Source organism: Trematomus bernacchii, unplaced genomic scaffold (genome assembly GCF_902827165.1).
Source record: "Trematomus bernacchii unplaced genomic scaffold, fTreBer1.1, whole genome shotgun sequence".
Classification (NCBI taxonomy): Eukaryota; Metazoa; Chordata; class Actinopteri; order Perciformes; family Nototheniidae; genus Trematomus; species Trematomus bernacchii.
The window spans coordinates 7,755,401-7,774,214 of record NW_022987564.1 but is presented as its reverse complement, the minus strand read 5'-3'; the positions used below and the strand labels follow the sequence as shown (position 1 = coordinate 7,774,214).

Genomic DNA, 18,814 nt, shown 5'->3' with positions numbered 1-18,814 from the left:
ATAAAATTCACCAAATTGAGAGATTAATATGTTAAGGACAAAGTGTTATTAGTCATTGTGAAGCAGATTGCACTAGTAAAAAATACAATGACTAAAACACACAGCAATGTCCAATTGTAGTAAAATATCTCAATGCAATGCCACTGTCGCTAATAAAACATAGGATGAGATGACTGATGAGACTGATTTAATGGCCTAATGTTTTTATTTTTCAATAAACTCTTGGACTGTACCACATTATAAAGAAATGTCTGCAGAAAATAGTCCCAAAACATCAGTAATGTTCATTAAGTGAAATCTAATACCTCAATAAGTAAAAAAAAAAACAATGCAAGAAAGACATTTAACATCAGAACATGTTTTCAAATCAAAGTATCCCAATGAACACATAGATGTTTAGTTTACAGGATTGTTATGGAATTTATTTCCTTGCCACCAGTTCCAGAAGGGTAGAGGTGATTTTGTCTAGGCTGTTGGAGTACCGAGGGCCCCTGTCCATCCTAGGTTCTCGCTCCATGTGGAGTGGAGGAGCAGAGTTGTAGGGGTCCAAAAATGTCTGGCCGGCAGGTAAGTAATCATGAGGGTTCATGGGTTCTTGAAACCTTTCAGGATAGCGTGCTGGCTCATCTGGATGGTTAGCATGAAGTGTCCGAGATTGCCCGGGCAATCCAAAGACCTCTGAAAGACAAAAAATATGAAAAAACCCTAAATGAAGTGCACAGGGAAAACAGGACATGAGATCATTCTTAATATAGAATAAATTGTCCAAATGATGAGTGTTAACTTACCCCAAATGCATGATTCAGTGAATAGAAAATCCTTTATTATATACGTTATATAAATCACATATTATAAACTGTACCTTCATAGCGGCTTCTGTTTGACCGCCTCGGTTCCCTGCGTACAGGATGGTGGTATTCTTGAGTCCGCACGTCAGGGATAAGCTCATGCTGCTGCCAGTCTCTTCCTCTGTGATCTTCTTGAAAGAAGAGGTCGTCTGGTCGCCTCCGGTCTGAATCTTCTCTGAAGGTAGTCTCATACTGGTGTCTTGGAGACAACTCTCGGCCTGGGCTAAGGCTGTTGTAGTCTTGGGAAGTGGATCCTCTGCCTTGGCTATTTTGCTATAGCAACCAAAACATGTTTCCTTATAAATTAATTTATTCTGCTTTGCAAAGAAGCAGAGAATAAAACGATATGTTCAGGTAGAAAGACTGACCCTATGCGGGGTGACACATACCACAACTTTCGCAGATTTTTTGTTCTTGAAGTCTTTCAGAAGGTTGCAGAGTTTGTTTTTCAGGAAGTGAGCCTCTTCAGCATTTTCAATTTCAATGTTTTTCTGATGAAAAGGGAAAAAGACAGTTATGATGCCCTTAAAGAAAGGCTACACAACTAACACATTGCTGCTTCATGTGTTATAAATACAAAAATGTGCAATCTTACCATCATATCAAAGACATCGCTTGACTCTGGGCCACCTCTTTGATAGCCTTCAGTATATTGTAGGCTCTAAAAAAAACAATAGGTTTGACGTCACTTAAATAATAATACCTCTTAATGCTCTTGACTTATTGGAAATGTTTGGATCACACAAATCAAAATCAATCCTACACAGCCACAACTGGAATCTAACTTTACAAAAAGGATAATACTTTTAATATTAGTGTAGCCCACTAAATTATTCAAATGTTGATTTTGATTTTGCATTTCATCATGAATGACATATTAGAAGATTACTTGAAAAATGTGTAACTTTCTAATCAACCACCTGTGATTCGATGTTGTTGTCAGGAAGTTGATGGATTTCCGGTCTAACATGTCTAGGATGACCACCAAACTTTGGATTTGGAGGTCTATACTCATCGTTGAACCTTAATTCAGAAAGCACAATTAAATTAGGAAGATTAAAACCGAAAGCATTCAGTAGAATAATTTAATTTCAACATTTTTAAAAGATATCAGCCAGCCAGTAACAGGGATAGAAATCTAAACCAGGTTCATTATCACTCACATCTCATTTGTCGTTTCAAACTCCTCGGCAGTGGCATCAGTGAAGCGACTCTTTCTTTTTCTTCTATCGTGGCCCTCATCATTAGCCGCCCCCGCCAGGAAACGCTTGAACGGCTCAGGGATTTCAGAAAAGGCTACGGCAGGTTCGACTCCCCTCTGGGAGGTATCAGGTCCGGTTCTGCTGTGCCCTCCGGCCTGCACTTGATGTGGTTCTCCCATTTCATGACAATAATCTATGATTGTGTTAAACAAATGGTCATGCGACTGGCCGCTCTCCATAGGTGTGGGTTGGACTCTCCTCTTGGTCTCTGGTTCCCAGGATCCTTCCCTGCCTGCTCTATTCATACCGTTATTTCCACAAGATTCCCTTTCTAGAGACCCTCGCTGTTCATGGCCTTCTTGGTACACCTGCTGCAAGGGTTGGTACTCGGCATGACCTTGGCTACGCCCGACTTCATCAGTGTAGAACTCCTTCAGTTGATCTTTTTCTTGGGGATTTCTTCTGTAAGGAGGGGGCTCTTCTGCGTAATGCTCTACATTCTGGTGATGGGGCATCTGCTCCATTGAATCATACCTTAAACCACCAACGGGCTCAGGTGCGCCTCTTCTTGGTGGATCTTCAACATAAGTATTTTCATACTCCGCACAAAAGTCAGGGTCCAGATACTCTCGTCTGTGCATTTCACTTTGCCTGTAATCTGTCCTCTGCAGCTCCTCGTCCATGCGGCCATGTCTGAGAGAGTACTCCTCCTGGTACATCGGTCTGTCTCTGTTCGATATGTGAGGGTCTCCTGGATGGAACGGGGGTGAGTTTGAGTAACCTGCAGGAGGCCTCTGTGTGTGAGAGTCCTGATGGTCCTTCAGTCCTGGGCGGTGTGACGGCACATCTAGCTGCATTGAACTCTGTGAGGTGGTTTGGTCCCTGTTATGCTCTTGCCTTTGGGGAACTAGGGAACAAAAATAAATGTTAGAACAGAAAATATAACGTACTCATAATCACTCATATAAGCTTCTTTTTTTTTTTATATAAATGTGATGACTTTAAAGTATCCCTTTTAAGGACGTATGCCTAACTTGCTAACTTGTTACGACATCTTTCAATCCTTTTCTAACAAGAACTCCATCATAACGGCTGTATTTTATTCACATGCTTATGCTTCTTTGCATTTTTGCATGTGTGAAAAAAGGCTATTATTCAAGGTTCAAGGTTCTTTATTGTCAATCTGACATAGCTACAGAGTAATTATGTAGTTGAAATTCTTATGTCACAGGCTTCTCCAACAATGCAACATAATAACAATACAGATAGCAAGAGCAATACAAAAAGAAAAATAGTTATAAAATAAAGTGATGATGTGGAATAGTGCAGCACGAGTCTATATACAAGTTATTGGAATGATATATATTAGATATTAGATTCCTTAGCTTTGTTGTGTTGCTTTGTGTTACTTGTTGCTAGGCTACATGGACTGAATAGTGGACATTGTTGACATATTGCTGTACTAATACTTCCTGCTGCTCTGCATCACTTGTGACTTGAGAAGCTCAATATGTTACTGTTCCTGTCTTTATGGTGTTTCTTGGTCTTCCGTCTGTACATTTTAACCAACACCTCATCGGTTTCAAAACATCTCACTAACAGACTGGAGTTGAAAATTATCCAGCTGGGTTATACTAAAACATTTACAGAAGTGTATCAGAAGAGACCAGTGCTTAACTGTGCAACTTAAGTCAGACAGTTCAGCATTGTTTCCAGGAAAATACTCTAAAATGTCTTGTTTAGTACAAATATAGTTAAAAAACACCTTCAAAAATTAAAAACATACTTTTAAAAGAAGGGGACATAAAATGACTATTGGCTGATATTTATTATCAATATCAGCCCCACAAATCTGTTGTATAGGCAATAATCATCAGAAACCCTCTAAAGTCCCTCTTAAAATGTCTAGTCAAACTCTTACTTGTTTAGATTTCTATACATTATACATTAATGGAGGGCATAGGATATATTGTATGTAACCCTGCCAATATCTTCTTCAGTTCATTATTACACAGAATTCACAGTAGGACTGTACCTCTCGATATGTTTAATTTTCTCTCCATCCCCTTTTTCCCAATTATCTGAAAGACAAAAAAGTTATTATTATGATTTGAAAATAACATGTTACATTATAATATTCAACATGTGCGGTTACTGAAATCTATATGTCCCACCACTGGAGTTCCTCGTCCATCCTGTCTCTCGATTATCTCTGCTCTGGCTCGTATAGCCTTACCACTCTGGGTCAATGTGAACTGTTTATTCCGGGTCAGCAACTCAGGCCTCTTCGTTTCCTAAATAAATCATACAAGTATGGCATTCTTACATTGTTTTTTGTCCTAAAAGGCATGAGAAGACACTAGTTTTCTGAAGATGTTCACAACGCTTTACCATATATTTCAGCCGGTGTTTACGTCCAATCACATGAAGGACTATAACCTGTAGGTGTGAAATCTGATGACTGCAAAGCGTACAAGAGTATCTGGGGCCTGATTGTGGGTCACTCCAAGACAGCTCCTCTAAGTAGTCCAAACCTAAAAAAAAGAAACAAAGCAGAAAAAAGTTAAATATGGATCAAATGAACATAGAAAAGTATTAGAAGTAAAAGAAGTGTATTAAGTTATTCACCAATGATGGCCTCATCAAGCTTTAAGTAATCCAGAAATTGGAATATGTCCTCAAATACTGGTACGAAGTTGCGTCTGACGGCAAGCCCTGAGAAACCCAAACACTGGTGGTTAGCAAGAGATAATAGCGAGGATAGGGAAGCTTTGCAATAGAGAGTTAATAATGCATTGTAAATAATTTGTTTTAGTTTTAGTTATACCACACTGCATCATTGTATATGGATTTAGAGATAATGAGAGAGGGAGAGATAGATGTTCAGATAGAGAAATAGACTAACGGCCCGTCCACACGGCGGTGTGCGTTGAAGCTTCAAAGCTTCTGCCCATTCACTTTGAATGGGGTGACGTCAAGCTTTGCCGAACTGCATTGTGGGAGCGTCGCGTTGCTCGCGTTGCTCACGTTGCTCGCTTCAAAAGTTGAGCAATGTTCAACTTTTGAAGCTTCGACGGAAGCGTCAGCCAATCAAATCATATGCCAGTACAAGCTCTAGCCAATCAAACCGCGTGCTTGTGTGTCCGGGGCGGGAGATTCATGCGATTGGTTGTTGGTCGATTTTCAGACACGCCCGCCGGCAAGCTTCAACGCACGCCGCCGTGTGGATGCTGCGTAAGGGATAAGCAAAGACCGTTAGCTGAAGTAACAAACATTTTGTTTTTGACATCATATTCTGACATCTGAAATCTAGTTTCTTCAAAAAAAGAACCTCCACACATGCTAATAGGCATGATCTTCAACGTTTCTTCTTTGAACATTTCACTTCAGTCCACAAATCCTGCTCTACTTACATCAGCAGGGAGATTGTTTCACATGTGGTGCATATCTTCTGTATCTCATGACTCTTTGGTGTTGCCGTGCAAATGTCCCCAGGTTCAGAAATGTTGACTAATCTGATTTTATGGTGTATAAACAAGTACATTGCAAGTAAAAAATTGATGACTGGGGAGAGGCAAAACTGCCTAGGCCTCCTGTCGCAACTCAAAGACAAAAGCTGTGTAACGCTTAATCCACATTACCAAAAGTACCATCCCCAAAAAATCGTCACAAAAAAGCAATGTTTACTAAGAGCATGACGCAGCTTGAGCGTGAGCAGTTTTTTTCTTCAGTTTGAAACCACCTTCCAACAGAAAGTTGGACTGAACAGTCAGCTTGTTTTATGTGCATGGTTGCACGACCACCATTGTTGTCACTCAGTTAGTGCATCGGCTCCTCTGCAAGTCTATCGTCTTACAGTTACCCCGAACATCCTTCTGTCAGTTGAACCACAGACATGTTGGTGCACTCACTGATGCTTCTGCACCACAATGATTTGTGAAGCCACCGAATGTAGCTATAGTAAGTTATGGGACAGCCATGTTGAAACTTACTGTGCCACCAAAATGTTTGCAAGTGCAACCCACTGTAATGATGGGTGAATACATTTCTGTTGACTCAAAGCCACCAGAAGAAGATACACCCTCAGCTGGTGGCAACAGCGGATCTCAAGGTAAACTCCTAAGAAGAAAACGTAGCTAATTTAGCTAGCTAACCATATCATTGAGACCAAGAGGAGCATTCTCAGAGCCAACCAGTCTTGCCTACGGTGTCCGAACCAACACACCAGGCCAGACAGCCAAGGAAGTGTCTTCCTAGCCAAGCTCACAGGGCGCCAGCATGATTTAACTACACGGAGCAATCATCTCGCTGCACAAAATAGAGGGGAATGTCAGTTATCCACCATCAAAAAAAGGCCGTGCATGTGGATGTTTGGACTGACGATCAGCTCCAGTTAGCTGCACTCTGGGTGGCTTTGGCTGGCAATCACACATCCTCGATTATTACTGCTGTGAGGCGTTTTGGCTACTTGGAACATGTGCTGAATAACTGTCCAACATACAATATATAGCATGAATATAGACAAAAGCACATTACATCTTGTAGGGAAAGGCCCCCCAGCCGATTTTGGAACCTTGGTACAGAACATTTTTTCCAATTCAGCCACAAGAGGACTAGTGAGGTTCGTCGCTGTTTTGGGGCAAAAAGGCCCGGGTAGACGGTGTTCCCATTCATCTCAAAGGAGTTCAGTGCGGTTATGTCAGGCCTCTGTGCAGGTAATTCAAAACTCCTCTCAACTGGAAGTAAGGTGCCTCAGCCAAAGCATGAAAACAGACCCAGACAAAAATCACATTAAGGTGTTTAGACATACGCTAGAAGGTGTATATAAGATGCTGGCATAGATTTGTAATAGTCCTTTGACTTCATACCATTTTTTGACAGTTGATGAATCTAGACATAAATGATGACCATTAAAACCAGACCTTGCTTACCTTCGTGTGTGGACTCAATTACGTGCCAAAATAGACAGCAAATATACTCAAGGCCTGAATAGGACAACATTTCAAGGCTGGAGAGAAAGTTTACTTACCCGAAGCAATGAGGTCATCCTCTTTCTGCCAGGAACGAAAAGAGAGCAATAAAAGTTAAGTCAATCAGTGGTGGGTAAACAGGATAATGGTTCACCACTGCTTCAAACAGAGAAGGGGTTATATCATGGAAACACATTCTTCTAAACACAGCTCACTTGAGGTGTGGTAAAGGTATATATCCTCAATTGGTTTGAAACATAATTGAATATTTTAGTCTTTCTTCGTGGGAGAATGTTAACTGTTTAAAAACACATTTAATTGAAAATGATATTGTGGTGGTTGACCCGTTAGCCGAAAGGTTACGGCGCATACCACATGGTGAGCAAATAATTCCCGGTCCGATTCTCGGTAATCTCAACAAAAATAAATTAAAAATAAATTAAATTATTGTTATGTAGAGAAGCAGTATCCTGTTTTTTTGGACCAATGTTCAAATCCTTTTGCTTAACAGCGCATAACAAGAGTGATTGTGTATTGGGCAGTATAATCTTTCAAAACGCGACTGACCACACATCAGTACTGTGTCACTCTGTATGCATCAAGTGTAGACACTGAGGATGGACTGAAGATGCTGAAGAGCTTATGTAGCTCCCCATTGTGGACAATTTGTTATCAACTATAATTCTTAGCTCTCGAAGAACCATCCATGTGTAGTCTTGCGTCTCAGGACAGCAGTCGAAACTTCCCACAAAAACAGGAATGTGCAGACTCCCTTTGCGCCTTGCCTCGGAGTGCTGCAGCTTTTGATCGGATAAAAGCCAAAGAAGAAGATTTGCAAAAATCTGTATAAGTCCCTGAGCTGGCAAGTTTTCGAAAAGGAGTCGGAAATATTTTTCGAAGTGCATGTGAGACAGGTCTAAGGATAACCTCCATGTGACACCAAGAAAATAACTGTTCCAATGGTGTGGTATCCATAGTTTTAAGCTGTGTTTTTGTTGCCTTGAGTCTCAATACTTGACAGACGTGGAAATAGAAAAATGTAGGTTGAGCTTAAGATGATGTCTTCAAGAAAGCAGAATCAAAGCCCAACCTAAATGTGATAGTATGGCGTCTTCATGTGCCACAAACTTACTGCAAGTTGCACTCTTCAAAGACATGGCACCCCTCCAAAATCACCAGGACAAAGTCTTTATGATAGAATAACAGAAGAAATGAGGAAAACCTTGCATGTTGTCACTGATCTGGTACCACAAGATGATTACCAGCTGTGACAGTGACGCATTTTTTGAGTACTTTTTGAGGACGAGGTGTTAATGTATCTGTTTTTTGTTAAGAAGGTAAAGTTGATGTAGTTGAGAAATGAGGGTCGATTCCTAATAGATGTGGTCCAAGCAGGAAGGGCGAGGGGGTCATTGCATCTCCCACTTAACACCCCTGACCCAATATGGCGTCACACAACAGGTGTGTAATTGGGATAGAAAAAAGATGAATTTTGGCGATGGGGGGGGGGGGGTTGGAAGTTGTAAGGGCCTATTTTCGTCACCCACTTTGCATCCCTGGTCCAATATGATACCATCGCAAGAGGGTCTCTGGTATAACTTTGTACCACAAAATGCATGGTGTTTGGCTGGCAGAACAAAAGCAAGTAAGGTAACATGATACACAGCGGGCAACGTAGTGGTGGCAGTGTTGTGAGCTTGGAAAGATGGTGAAATTTCACATATCGCTGCTGCTTATTTCCTGCTGTGAATTTTTATATTCTGTGGAAGAGTATACAACATACATATCCTGTGGAAGACCTGTGATTGTTAAAAAAGAAGACATGGCAAAAACAAAGTAAAGTAAAGTGACTTGTACTCATGGTCGTATTAGCTACATAAGTATAGACACACATTTTACAGACTGCATATCTTTCTGAAACAATTAGTTGTGTTTTGTACCTTTATATGTGTTGGTACAGTCAGGTGTATCTTGTACAAGGTATCACCCCTTATGGATTTTTCACAGACCTGGTTTCAAAGAGAAAACATAAAACCGTCAGTATCACAGCTTTTTACGATTGTAATGATTTAGATTTAGATTCTTTAGATGAAGTACTTGATCTTGTACTTAAAGGTGGGGTAGGTAATTTTGGAGAAACCGGCTCGAGATCGCTAGAATTTGAAAATACACAACCGGAGAAAATCTGCCACTTCCTTATAGAGCCCCTCCTCCAACACACACGAACGCGCACATGACCAATGAGGGCACGAGATAAGTTTGTGCACAGATGGAAGGCTGACAGGCCATCCAGTTATTTTAGCCGGGCCGGCTAAAATGATTGGTCGTGCTTTTTACAGTATTACGGCTTCCACAGATGACATTTTTTTATGGATTTGTTGTCAAAGCACTTAAGATATTCATTGCTATCGGGATGTTAAGAGCATTCCATGGAATATAACAACAAGTGTATCTCGAGCCGGTTTCTCAAACTTACCTACCCCACCTTTAATCAAAAGTAGAAATACCAGAGTGTAGGAATACTCTGTTACAAGTAAAAGTCCTGCATTCAAAATGTTACTGAAAGTGAAAGTACAGAAATGTTGTCATCTAAATATAAGTCGCAAAAATAAAAAAACTCGCGATGCAGATTGACCCATTTCAATAAGTAAAAGTATAATATTTGCCTCTGAATTGTAGTAGAGTAGAATTACAAAGTAGCATAACATGGAAATACTTAAATAAAGTACAACCTCAGAAAAGTACATTACTTGAGTAAATGTACTTAGTTACATTACACCACGTATAACATATGCAATACATCTCTACGTATAACACAGTACCAGTCAACATCAACTCAAACTACAGCCTCGATAATAATAGCATGTTGTACACTCACTAAAACACGCTGCATTCATTTCAAAACCGAAGCTCGTGTAAGCTCACTTGAGCTATCTCACCTTGCACTCAATAAAGTTAGCCTCCTCTTCGTATGGTGTTTCGAAGTGGTCCATTGTCTTATTGTGTTACACTTGCGTTACCTGAATTCACAAGAAAACCGAGAGTTCCTAGGTTAGCTAACGATTAGCTTTAGTGGCTAGCGGACGCAACCACGCTATCGTTACTTTTTACTTTAATGTGGAGCTGCCGGTGGTAATTTTGCGAAAAGTAACGAATGAGAGTTTCTGTAGTTTATAATTCTTCTATTCAATCAGGTTTACAGATGTGGGAAAAATGCTACGATGGCTAACTGTTATTACTACTTCCTGTGTGTTTGTGCACATTTCGCCGTAGGAAACACCGGACAAGGTGTTTAGTTCCCAGCCTTACACATTGACACGTTAAACAATATGCAACAAATATGCATTATAAAATAAATATGTATCTCAAGTGTCAGATAGTAAAAACCAATCAATTTGATTTATATTGATTTACAAGAATATCTAACTTATTTACTTGACAGTTATGTACACTCAGTTACACTACAACGTGGAACTGTATAACTGACATTATTGTGTGTATTGAGCATAGACTGTATATATAAAGGTATTGAGTATTTTTACCTTTGTTTCATTACATTTCCTTTTATTACAATTTGATTTAATATAGGATCGTTTATTCTATTTATAATTATGTTTGATTTAATATTTCTCCATACCATTATGTTGAGTAGGCTACATATCAGCATTGTTAGTAGTAAACAAAAGTGGATGACTGTTGATGAATGCCTTTTCACACACCTCTGTTTCCCCCTTGAAATGATAATAACATGCAATCACATAAAGAGGACAGAGCTGCAAAGATTTTACATTTTCTGTTTATTTGGTTCTAAGAAGAATTTGCTTCATATGTACAAAAACAAACAGCTTAAGTCTGGCTTTGGGCACCTATCAAGCTGTGTGAGGCATCTGCACAGCATTCAGTGTGGACTTAAGGATACATATATCAAGCAGTATGATACAGTAAACAAGACAACAGACTCCTTCTTTCAGGACAATGGAGGTCTGAGCAACAATAAAGATGTAAAGAGAGAAACGTCAGTAATGTATTTTGATGACCATTTCACCATCACTTACAGGTATAACTCCCATCATTGAAATGCCAATGTGAATTTGTACACTGATCCAAAAATGATTCTTGTCACAAAGAAGCATCATGTAAATGATAATTAAACAATTTGGTTTGTTTTCAGGGACATGGCTTACTACTCAGCTTCACAATATGGTTTCCTAATGATTTAACAAGTACACTTTTCTTTTATCGCACTCCATAAAACACCGATCTATAACCAAGAGAAAGACAGATGCATTTACAGATATAGTAAAAGAAAATGATGACAGTTATCCAAAAGATCAGTAATGATTATAAAGGAACACACTAAAGGGATATTCTCTGGTGCATTATCTTCAGTCACTATAAATACAAAAATATCACACCAGCGTCACCCATGCCACTTTAAAGCTGTGAAATGTAGGGGCCAAAGCATGAAGGGCCTGATGACAATGAATCAAAATGTACTGATAAAATACGGCACAAAGAGATGAGCTCACAGAAAATAAGACATCTCTGTTATTTGAAGCCATGTGGATAAATAATGTGTTAAAGACATAATGGGGAAAACCCTCTTTCACCACACTTTCCAAAAATAAGAACAGAGGATTATGTCAGAGTCAAATATTTAGGAGTTAGGTGAGATGTTTCAGTAGCAGGAGGCCACCAGTATGCGGCCAGGAGGAGAAACTTCAGTCAGTCTAAGAGATGTGGAGTCGTCATGGAAGATTGTTCAGACGCGATCGCAGCTCCTTCCGAACCTGGGTCACCCTCGCCAGTTTGCGTTTGTATTCCTGAAAAAGTCAACAGCAAAAAAAAAGTCCATCAGAGCTCAGATATTTTGTAATTTGAATGACATTGGTATTTTTAAATGTTCTCTCAACCTCAAAAGCTATTTTTTAAAACAATGTATGGCAAAAAGATACGATAAAAATAGAAATGATATATCATTCATGTGATAAGATTATATTGCATCTTGCATTATACAATGTGATGTTACCTAATGGTCTAACTGAATTCGAATGGAAGTGTGGAGTTTTCGTCGAAAAAACAATATGCTGAGTTATCCCTCACATTAAAATGTTATTTGAAAACCAACACATATATGAATTAGGTTTGGTGAAAAAATGTAATATATATGTTTTGGTTATTACGCTTTAAAACCATTTAAACTCAATGACAAAAATGTATCACTACTTTTGCCACAGCTCCATGACTGACTGCAAGTTCACTTCCATCTTAAAAAAAAAAAGGGAAGATCAAAATAAAAATGTTTAATAATTGATTTTTTTATTACAAAAAAGCAAAGTGGGTTCAAGTCTTACATTTATTTTACTGTCTGTACTAAAGACAACCTACACACACTGTAGCTCCTACTAGACTCCTGGTACTAGGATGGGTTAAAAGCAGAGGCCAAATTTCACTGTGTGTGCTGTGTGCTCTGCATGTGTGACCATTAAAGAGGGTTTCATCCCTCCCAATTCTATTCAATACTAGTGGCACAATAGACTGTAAGACAAATATATGCACTAATTTATATTCCTTAAAAAGACCCAGTAACATGGAGTGTCACTAAAATCAAATGTATTTGTTTGCCTAACAGCTGATGCATGTTGATGTGGTGCAAAAATCCATCAATTTACATTATGTTATATATACTAACAATACCAGGCTATATAATCCTGCTTTGTACCAGAATTCATAAAAACCTTGCCTCTATTCTAAGTTGGACCTGTAATAAGAGTTTTCCTATATTTGAGCTCTACCAATTCTAATGAATTAATCTCAATTAAATGTAACAATGAGTGTGTAGGTAGCATTTACTGTGTGTCAATACTACATAAAGAAAATAATTCTGGTATTAAAGACCATCTTTCAAATTGTGTACAATGCATTTACCACCAGAATCTGCATGTGTTACAGCAAAATAAAAGCACTCACAAATCAGTTTTGTTTTTTATTTTCATTTTGGTTTTTTTATTACATAGAGTTGACTGGTTGAAGATACAAATTTGAAATACTTCATCCTCTCGGCCACCTGTGGATAAAGGCTGGACAGTTATTCTCACCAGAACAATGAGAAAACAAGAAACTCTGTAGCCAATTCTTCAATTTTGGTCGATACTTACCTTTTGGGAAGTAGGCATGCACTGAGTTAACATCGAACTGACTTTAAGGTTAAAAGAACAGGAATCATTGATTTCAAGCGTATCTTATCAGGTTTTTCTAATGCCAGCACACCTGACCATCAATTTAAATCTACAGTCTGCCTGTGTTGCTGAAGCAGACATACAATGTCATTGCAGAACTATGCAACATGCTGAAATACATGAAAACAAATGTTAATTCATAGGAAGTCTCAGTAAACAGCTACATGGGACAAATGAACAAAAATAATCAATAACATCATGAGACAAAAGTGAGGCAGAGTCCTGCACTGGGTCGGATACTGGGTTAAAACATACATTTATATGTTTATATGTTATATAGGGGCGGGGGTTACAATAAAATGCAGGCTGCACCAGGTAAAAATATATTTGTTGTTTTCTCTGGAAAAATAGGAAATAATCAAATGTAAATAATGATGCAGTATTTTCAACATGCAAGTCAAAGCTATTGTTTTTGTTTTTAATGTGAAAAAAAGGATTCCGAAAGTTAGTGACTGTGTTCAATCAAGCGTCAGTGTGTTTTATTAACATGTCAGGATCCAGATTTCACATGATGATAATTTTGGGTCACAAGTCAGTTCAGTGCTGAACCCTGGGGGTGCAGGTTTGCATAACTGGACTCGTGCAGGACTCTGAGGTGAGGTAGACAACTCATACAGTATTTAGAAGAAAAAAAGTGATTTACGCACTTCAAGTTTCTGCTCGTTCTGGGTCAGGCCGTCCTTCTGGCTTTGAAGGAAGACCGTTAGTGTGCTTGTGAGCTGCCTCCTGTCATCAATCTCTGCAGCCAGGCGGCCGCTGTAGTCTGCTAGCAGCATGCAGGCCTCCTCCACCAGCCGGGAGAGCCGCTCTCCTGACTCCTTATCTAAAGCACAGGAAGCACACACAGAGCAGGGCACCATGTTTAAACATTATCAGCCTAGAGGGCTCAACTGGGGGTCATTCAGTTATCCATCAATACTGGTGCAATGTAAATAGCTGCTGTATAATCAATCATTGTTTCCTATGGAACACTGAGGCATTTTAGCCCATTTAGATTTTTCTAGTTTCAGTGTTATGCTCCAAGACACTTCAGTTTGTTTGTTTAAGTTTAAGCAAGGGTGCTTTGCTTCATAGCCTTTTAATGTACAGTATGTCAGAGTGAATACATTCATTAAGGGATGGTTCTTCACGCACTGACTTGACCTCTAGTTCATAGCCATTTTTATTACACTGCCATTCCCTTGTATAATAGATTATCAAAACTCTTAGATGACACACATAGAGGAGGTCCGTCTTTAACTATTAGCAGTTGATTTACTAAGTACTAGAGAGGTAACGATTTGGATCGATAAAACGATTCAATGATAGAAAATCATTGATCGAAAGTGAAAACATCTATACATATTGCACGTGTGTTAATGAGCCATGGAACTGACTTGTGTGTGTAAACAGAGTATAGGATAGTGTTCTGTGTCCCGCCTCCTACCTGTTATACTGTGAAGTAGCGACGTGTCGTGCACCTCAGCAGGAAGGGAGGAGATTCGCTGACGCAGCACGGAGTCGCCAGAGGCTGCATTTTCCAGCTCCTGCAGGGCTCGGATTAACTCTGCTGTCTGAGGTGGAGGGAGGATCAGAGGCAAGGAGGGAAGGTTGGGGGAGCAAAGGGAGGAGAGAAATTAAGAAATAATTAAGTTGCAGTTGACATTAGTATAACAAACATAAACAATATTAGAGAGGCGGCAGAGAAAGGAAGTATTATGATACATTTCTTGCAGAGGCAACTGTATCATTATTAAAGGACCGCTATGTGGTTACGCTATACCCTGTATTTATGGCTGCATTGTGTGTTGAGTAAATCACCTGTGGGGGCTCGGTGGGGGAACTCTGAGAAGCAAAGTCCTCATCAGCGGGTCGGATCTCCTCATACGACCTCTTCTTAGCCTTCTTCGCGCCATCTAGGAATTACAGCGTTATTGGAAATGTTTGGATCAAACGAGTCGGAAACAATCTTTGAAACTGGAAACCAATTCTGAAATAGTATGATGCAAAATTAAACGTGAACGACGTAGTCCACAATAGTTATTTGGTCACATTAGCTTATTGTAAGTCGTGTTAACTTACAGAGGACTTGTGAGAGCTGATCCAGCAGGATGTTCTCGTACACAGCTCGCTCCTGCCAGATGGACAAGACCCGACCCAACTGTTTCTTACAGCCCTCCTCTCCATCTCTGGAGCGGGACATACAGATTAACCAACTTTAAAAAACTCTGATGGAAGGTCTGGACAATACATGAATACAATGTTATTAACTCTTCAGTAGAATGTATATCAATATGTTTAGGTACGTCCCATCAGGTAGTGATGTAAATCAAACCTAAAAAAGGCACAGTAAGTAGGATTTTCATAAAGATAAAACATTTAAACAAATGTAAATATATATATACCTGTTTACATGTTTGAATGCCTCAACGATGACCGGAGCAAAGTCCTGAGTGAACTCTGGTCCTTTCTTCTTGCTGTTCTGAATGACGTCATTGGCCAAGTAAAGGAAGGTCAGCTTGCGTGATAATGGAGCTGCAAAAATTCAAATATACACACATACATATATTACAGTGAGGCATTCTGTAATAACTTATTTGAGTGAAGTTTTAGCTTAGTAGTTAAATTAACCTTCTAAAACTACATATTTTAGTTTATTTAAGTCTTTATCCGAGAAATGATTTCAATGGAAAAAAATGTAAATGTTCCCAACCAAGCAAGAACATTATGTACTGAAGTAACTATGTTCTGAGTATCAACCACAGCAAATTATAAATCACAATCCATTAATGGCAATTTACTCACACAGTTTATACTTCGTTGTAGCAACACATAGGGCCTTAGAGAGGGGTTAGGGCAGCGATAGAAAGCTGGCTCTTTATTTACATTCGAAGAAAAAAATATTTTCGCGGATTACTTCCTTTTCACCCAGCAAACCATCTGGCTGGTGTTCAGTGTTTAACAATTTCCTTTCTTTGGGTTATTTTGTACTATATTTTCGCATGGCTTGTTTTGTATGTCTTCTATTAATGGCACAGTTACATCATACAAGTGATGGTGCATTCTCCAGAGAAATGTGTTATCTCTGTCCCCATTGCACACTGCTTTCAGTCCTCAGACACGCTCCTAAAATACAACAGCCTCTTGAGATATCATTAGGCTGTTAACTAGCAGTCTCAGGAAAACCGTGCCAGTAGTAGAGAATAAGCTACAACTACAGATATATCAGACATTCATACAACAGGCTTTTTCAATCTAATTCAAAACAATATTAACAACTCAATCTGTTTGTACTGTAACCTAATTTAGTCAATACATTGAGTGAACCCACTAAATTGTACTTTTGTGATTCAATGTGGTTACAATTTCTTACAGTCTTAAAATGGAATTGCACTAACACTGACAACTATGTTTAACACATTCAGTATTTTGTTTGTGCAGTTACACTTTTTCAAACATTGCACCATGGCTTTTTTGAATATTAAGTTGACATTGCAAATTAAAAAGGTGTTAAATATGCAGTCTCACAAAAAAAAGTTTTTTAAAATGTCATGGTGCCGCATAAATGCTCGATGGAGTTAAGCATTTACAAGAAAACGAAATGATCATATGGATATGACATCGGTCAACTTCAATACACAATAATGTACAACAATACTCATGTAACTTCTTTTTTCTCAGGTTATCTCCTGGATAATCCTTCAGCATTATATTGTCCGACACTTGATTATGTCTTGCGAACTTATAGTTTGTGTTGAACATCTGAAGTTGGTGTGTTTTAAAGATATCATTTAAATTAAAGTCACCTTTGTGGATATTTGCATAAGAAGAGAGGGTTAATTCATAAAAAAAAAAAATTCATAAATGAACCTTGGTCTAGCTTGAGTTGTCTCACAAACTACAAAAAAAAGCAGGTCAATCCCATCAGCTAACAACAACAGTAGCTAGAGTATTAGTGAACTGCGTTATTGATTGACATGTTTAAGTGTCTTTAACAGAACAGTTATGGAAGTACGAAATCACTGGAACAAAAATGTGAAATAGGAGGCGTGTGGAGCAGTGGATAGAGCGTTGGTGTTCGGATCAAGGGAGCACAGGTTCAAACCCCACTGCAGTCAGCATGTCGTTGTGCCCCTGGGCAAGACACTTCACCCCAAATTGCTCCTGTGGGGATTGCCCACAGTATTGAGTGTGTAAGTCGCTTTGGATAAAAGCGTCTAACAAGTAACATGTAATGTAATGAAATAAATTAACTGTTCAGCAATCTATAACGAGAACATAAATGTAAAGTTATTTTAAACATAATTCTAAAGCAATAAATGCTGCAAAAACCAACTGTTCACTTGTATTATTGATTTTGCACTGTCATTTGATTTTTCTAAATGATAAATTATCAAATACAGCTGCTTTAAAGCTGGTATTTGCGTTAACTTTGGGTAGTATCCCAAAGATGTCGCGCAACATTCATTTGTAGTCCTCATTCTGGTCACCTGAATGCTCTTTTGGTCTCCACCATCTCCTTGGGGAACCAATTTGTCTCATCAAGTGCTAAATGTTCTACTGCAAATACAAATGTGTTGCTAACTTTCAAAGTCTGCCCTTTGCTACCATTTAACCCTAGCGTAGTGCATATCTGCAGTGGGAGGGTCGCCCACAGACTGTAGTGTAAGGGGTCATTTTGAAATGATCGTGAGGCATAGTATGACTGCCTTTATTGTTGTTTGCAAGGGCTAAACATAGCTTTAAAAGGCCACAGCGTCAATGCACATATTACCATTAACTGTATTAGACCTAACGTGTCCAACACATAACCAGACTAATGTTAGATAAATAACAATAGCGTGGTGCAAGACTTCAACGTGACGGTTAGCCAATGCAGGCTAACGTTTCTGCAGGAAAGTTAGCTAGCCTTTCTGGGCTAACAGCGACGCGGTCCCTCATAACTTTTTTAGCTAAGATAGTTGGAAAAAATATGAAAACACAACAACAATGCTAACTTTTAGCCAGCTCCTGCACTATATGGATAATTAGTTGTTTGTACATTGCATAAGCATTTCAGTGTTGTTTTTTTATTAAGGGGAACTAGCTAGCTCTTGTCGACCTTACCTTTTTTCAGTTCGTTGATCCAAACACTGACAATGGTCCTTGAGTGTTTTCTATGATGAATGAGCCACAACGACAGCGTCTGCACACTTTGTTGTGAGTTGCTGAGCTCGGACAGTTTCTTTTCTAAAGCTGCCTCAGAGAAAGCTGACATTTTGACACGGTCGTAGGGAGTACGAGGCAGCCTTCAGGGTTCTCCCAGATGTGTTATCTACTGCAAGTTAGCCAGTTGCGTTAGGAATTTAAGCCCTACAGATTGCATGTTATACGTAAAGACTGGTTATAAATGATAGCTAGCTGCAGCCGTGCTCCCAGTAGTGTAGGCTGGCTGCCTGCTGGTTAGCTCGGGGCTAAACCACAGCAGCCTGCAGGAGCTGCTTCCGCACGGCAGCTGTGTTGCGTTCAAATCAGAGGGAATTTACATATATGGTTGTACAGTATATGTACCATAATGAGCATTAAAAAAAACACTA

The 18,814-nt window shown here is 39.2% G+C and overlaps 2 protein-coding genes across 4 annotated transcripts; both read right to left on the bottom strand.

Moving 5' to 3' along the window:
* Positions 1–338: 338 nt before the first annotated feature.
* Positions 339–10,254, bottom strand: si:ch211-13c6.2 (uncharacterized protein LOC100000125 homolog). Of its 2 annotated transcripts, XM_034125419.1 has the most exons (13): positions 9,960–10,254; positions 8,961–9,029; positions 7,080–7,104; positions 4,679–4,765; positions 4,442–4,584; positions 4,225–4,344; positions 4,086–4,131; positions 2,012–2,957; positions 1,769–1,871; positions 1,444–1,509; positions 1,238–1,339; positions 863–1,121; positions 339–678 (listed from the first exon to the last, which is right to left on the bottom strand). In XM_034125419.1, exons 1-13 carry the CDS (start codon positions 10,011–10,013, stop codon positions 422–424), a joined length of 2,277 nt encoding a protein of 758 aa, XP_033981310.1. In that variant the 5' UTR covers positions 10,014–10,254; the 3' UTR covers positions 339–421. The 2 variants fall into 2 exon arrangements, with proteins under 2 accessions (XP_033981310.1, XP_033981312.1); XM_034125421.1 differs by lacking the exons at positions 7,080–7,104; positions 9,960–10,254 and having other exon boundaries at positions 8,961–9,021.
* Positions 10,255–10,800: 546 nt separating this feature from the next.
* Positions 10,801–18,728, bottom strand: LOC117477822 (regulation of nuclear pre-mRNA domain-containing protein 1A-like). Of its 2 annotated transcripts, none has more exons than XM_034124586.1 (7): positions 18,345–18,728; positions 15,644–15,773; positions 15,321–15,427; positions 15,060–15,154; positions 14,686–14,812; positions 13,907–14,082; positions 10,801–11,843 (listed from the first exon to the last, which is right to left on the bottom strand). In XM_034124586.1, the coding sequence occupies exons 1-7, from the start codon at positions 18,493–18,495 to the stop codon at positions 11,769–11,771; spliced, it is 861 nt and encodes a 286-aa protein (XP_033980477.1). In that variant the 5' UTR covers positions 18,496–18,728; the 3' UTR covers positions 10,801–11,768. The 2 variants fall into 2 exon arrangements, with proteins under 2 accessions (XP_033980477.1, XP_033980478.1); XM_034124587.1 differs by lacking the exon at positions 10,801–11,843 and adding an exon at positions 12,994–13,087.
* Between the last annotated feature and the right edge of the window lie 86 nt (positions 18,729–18,814).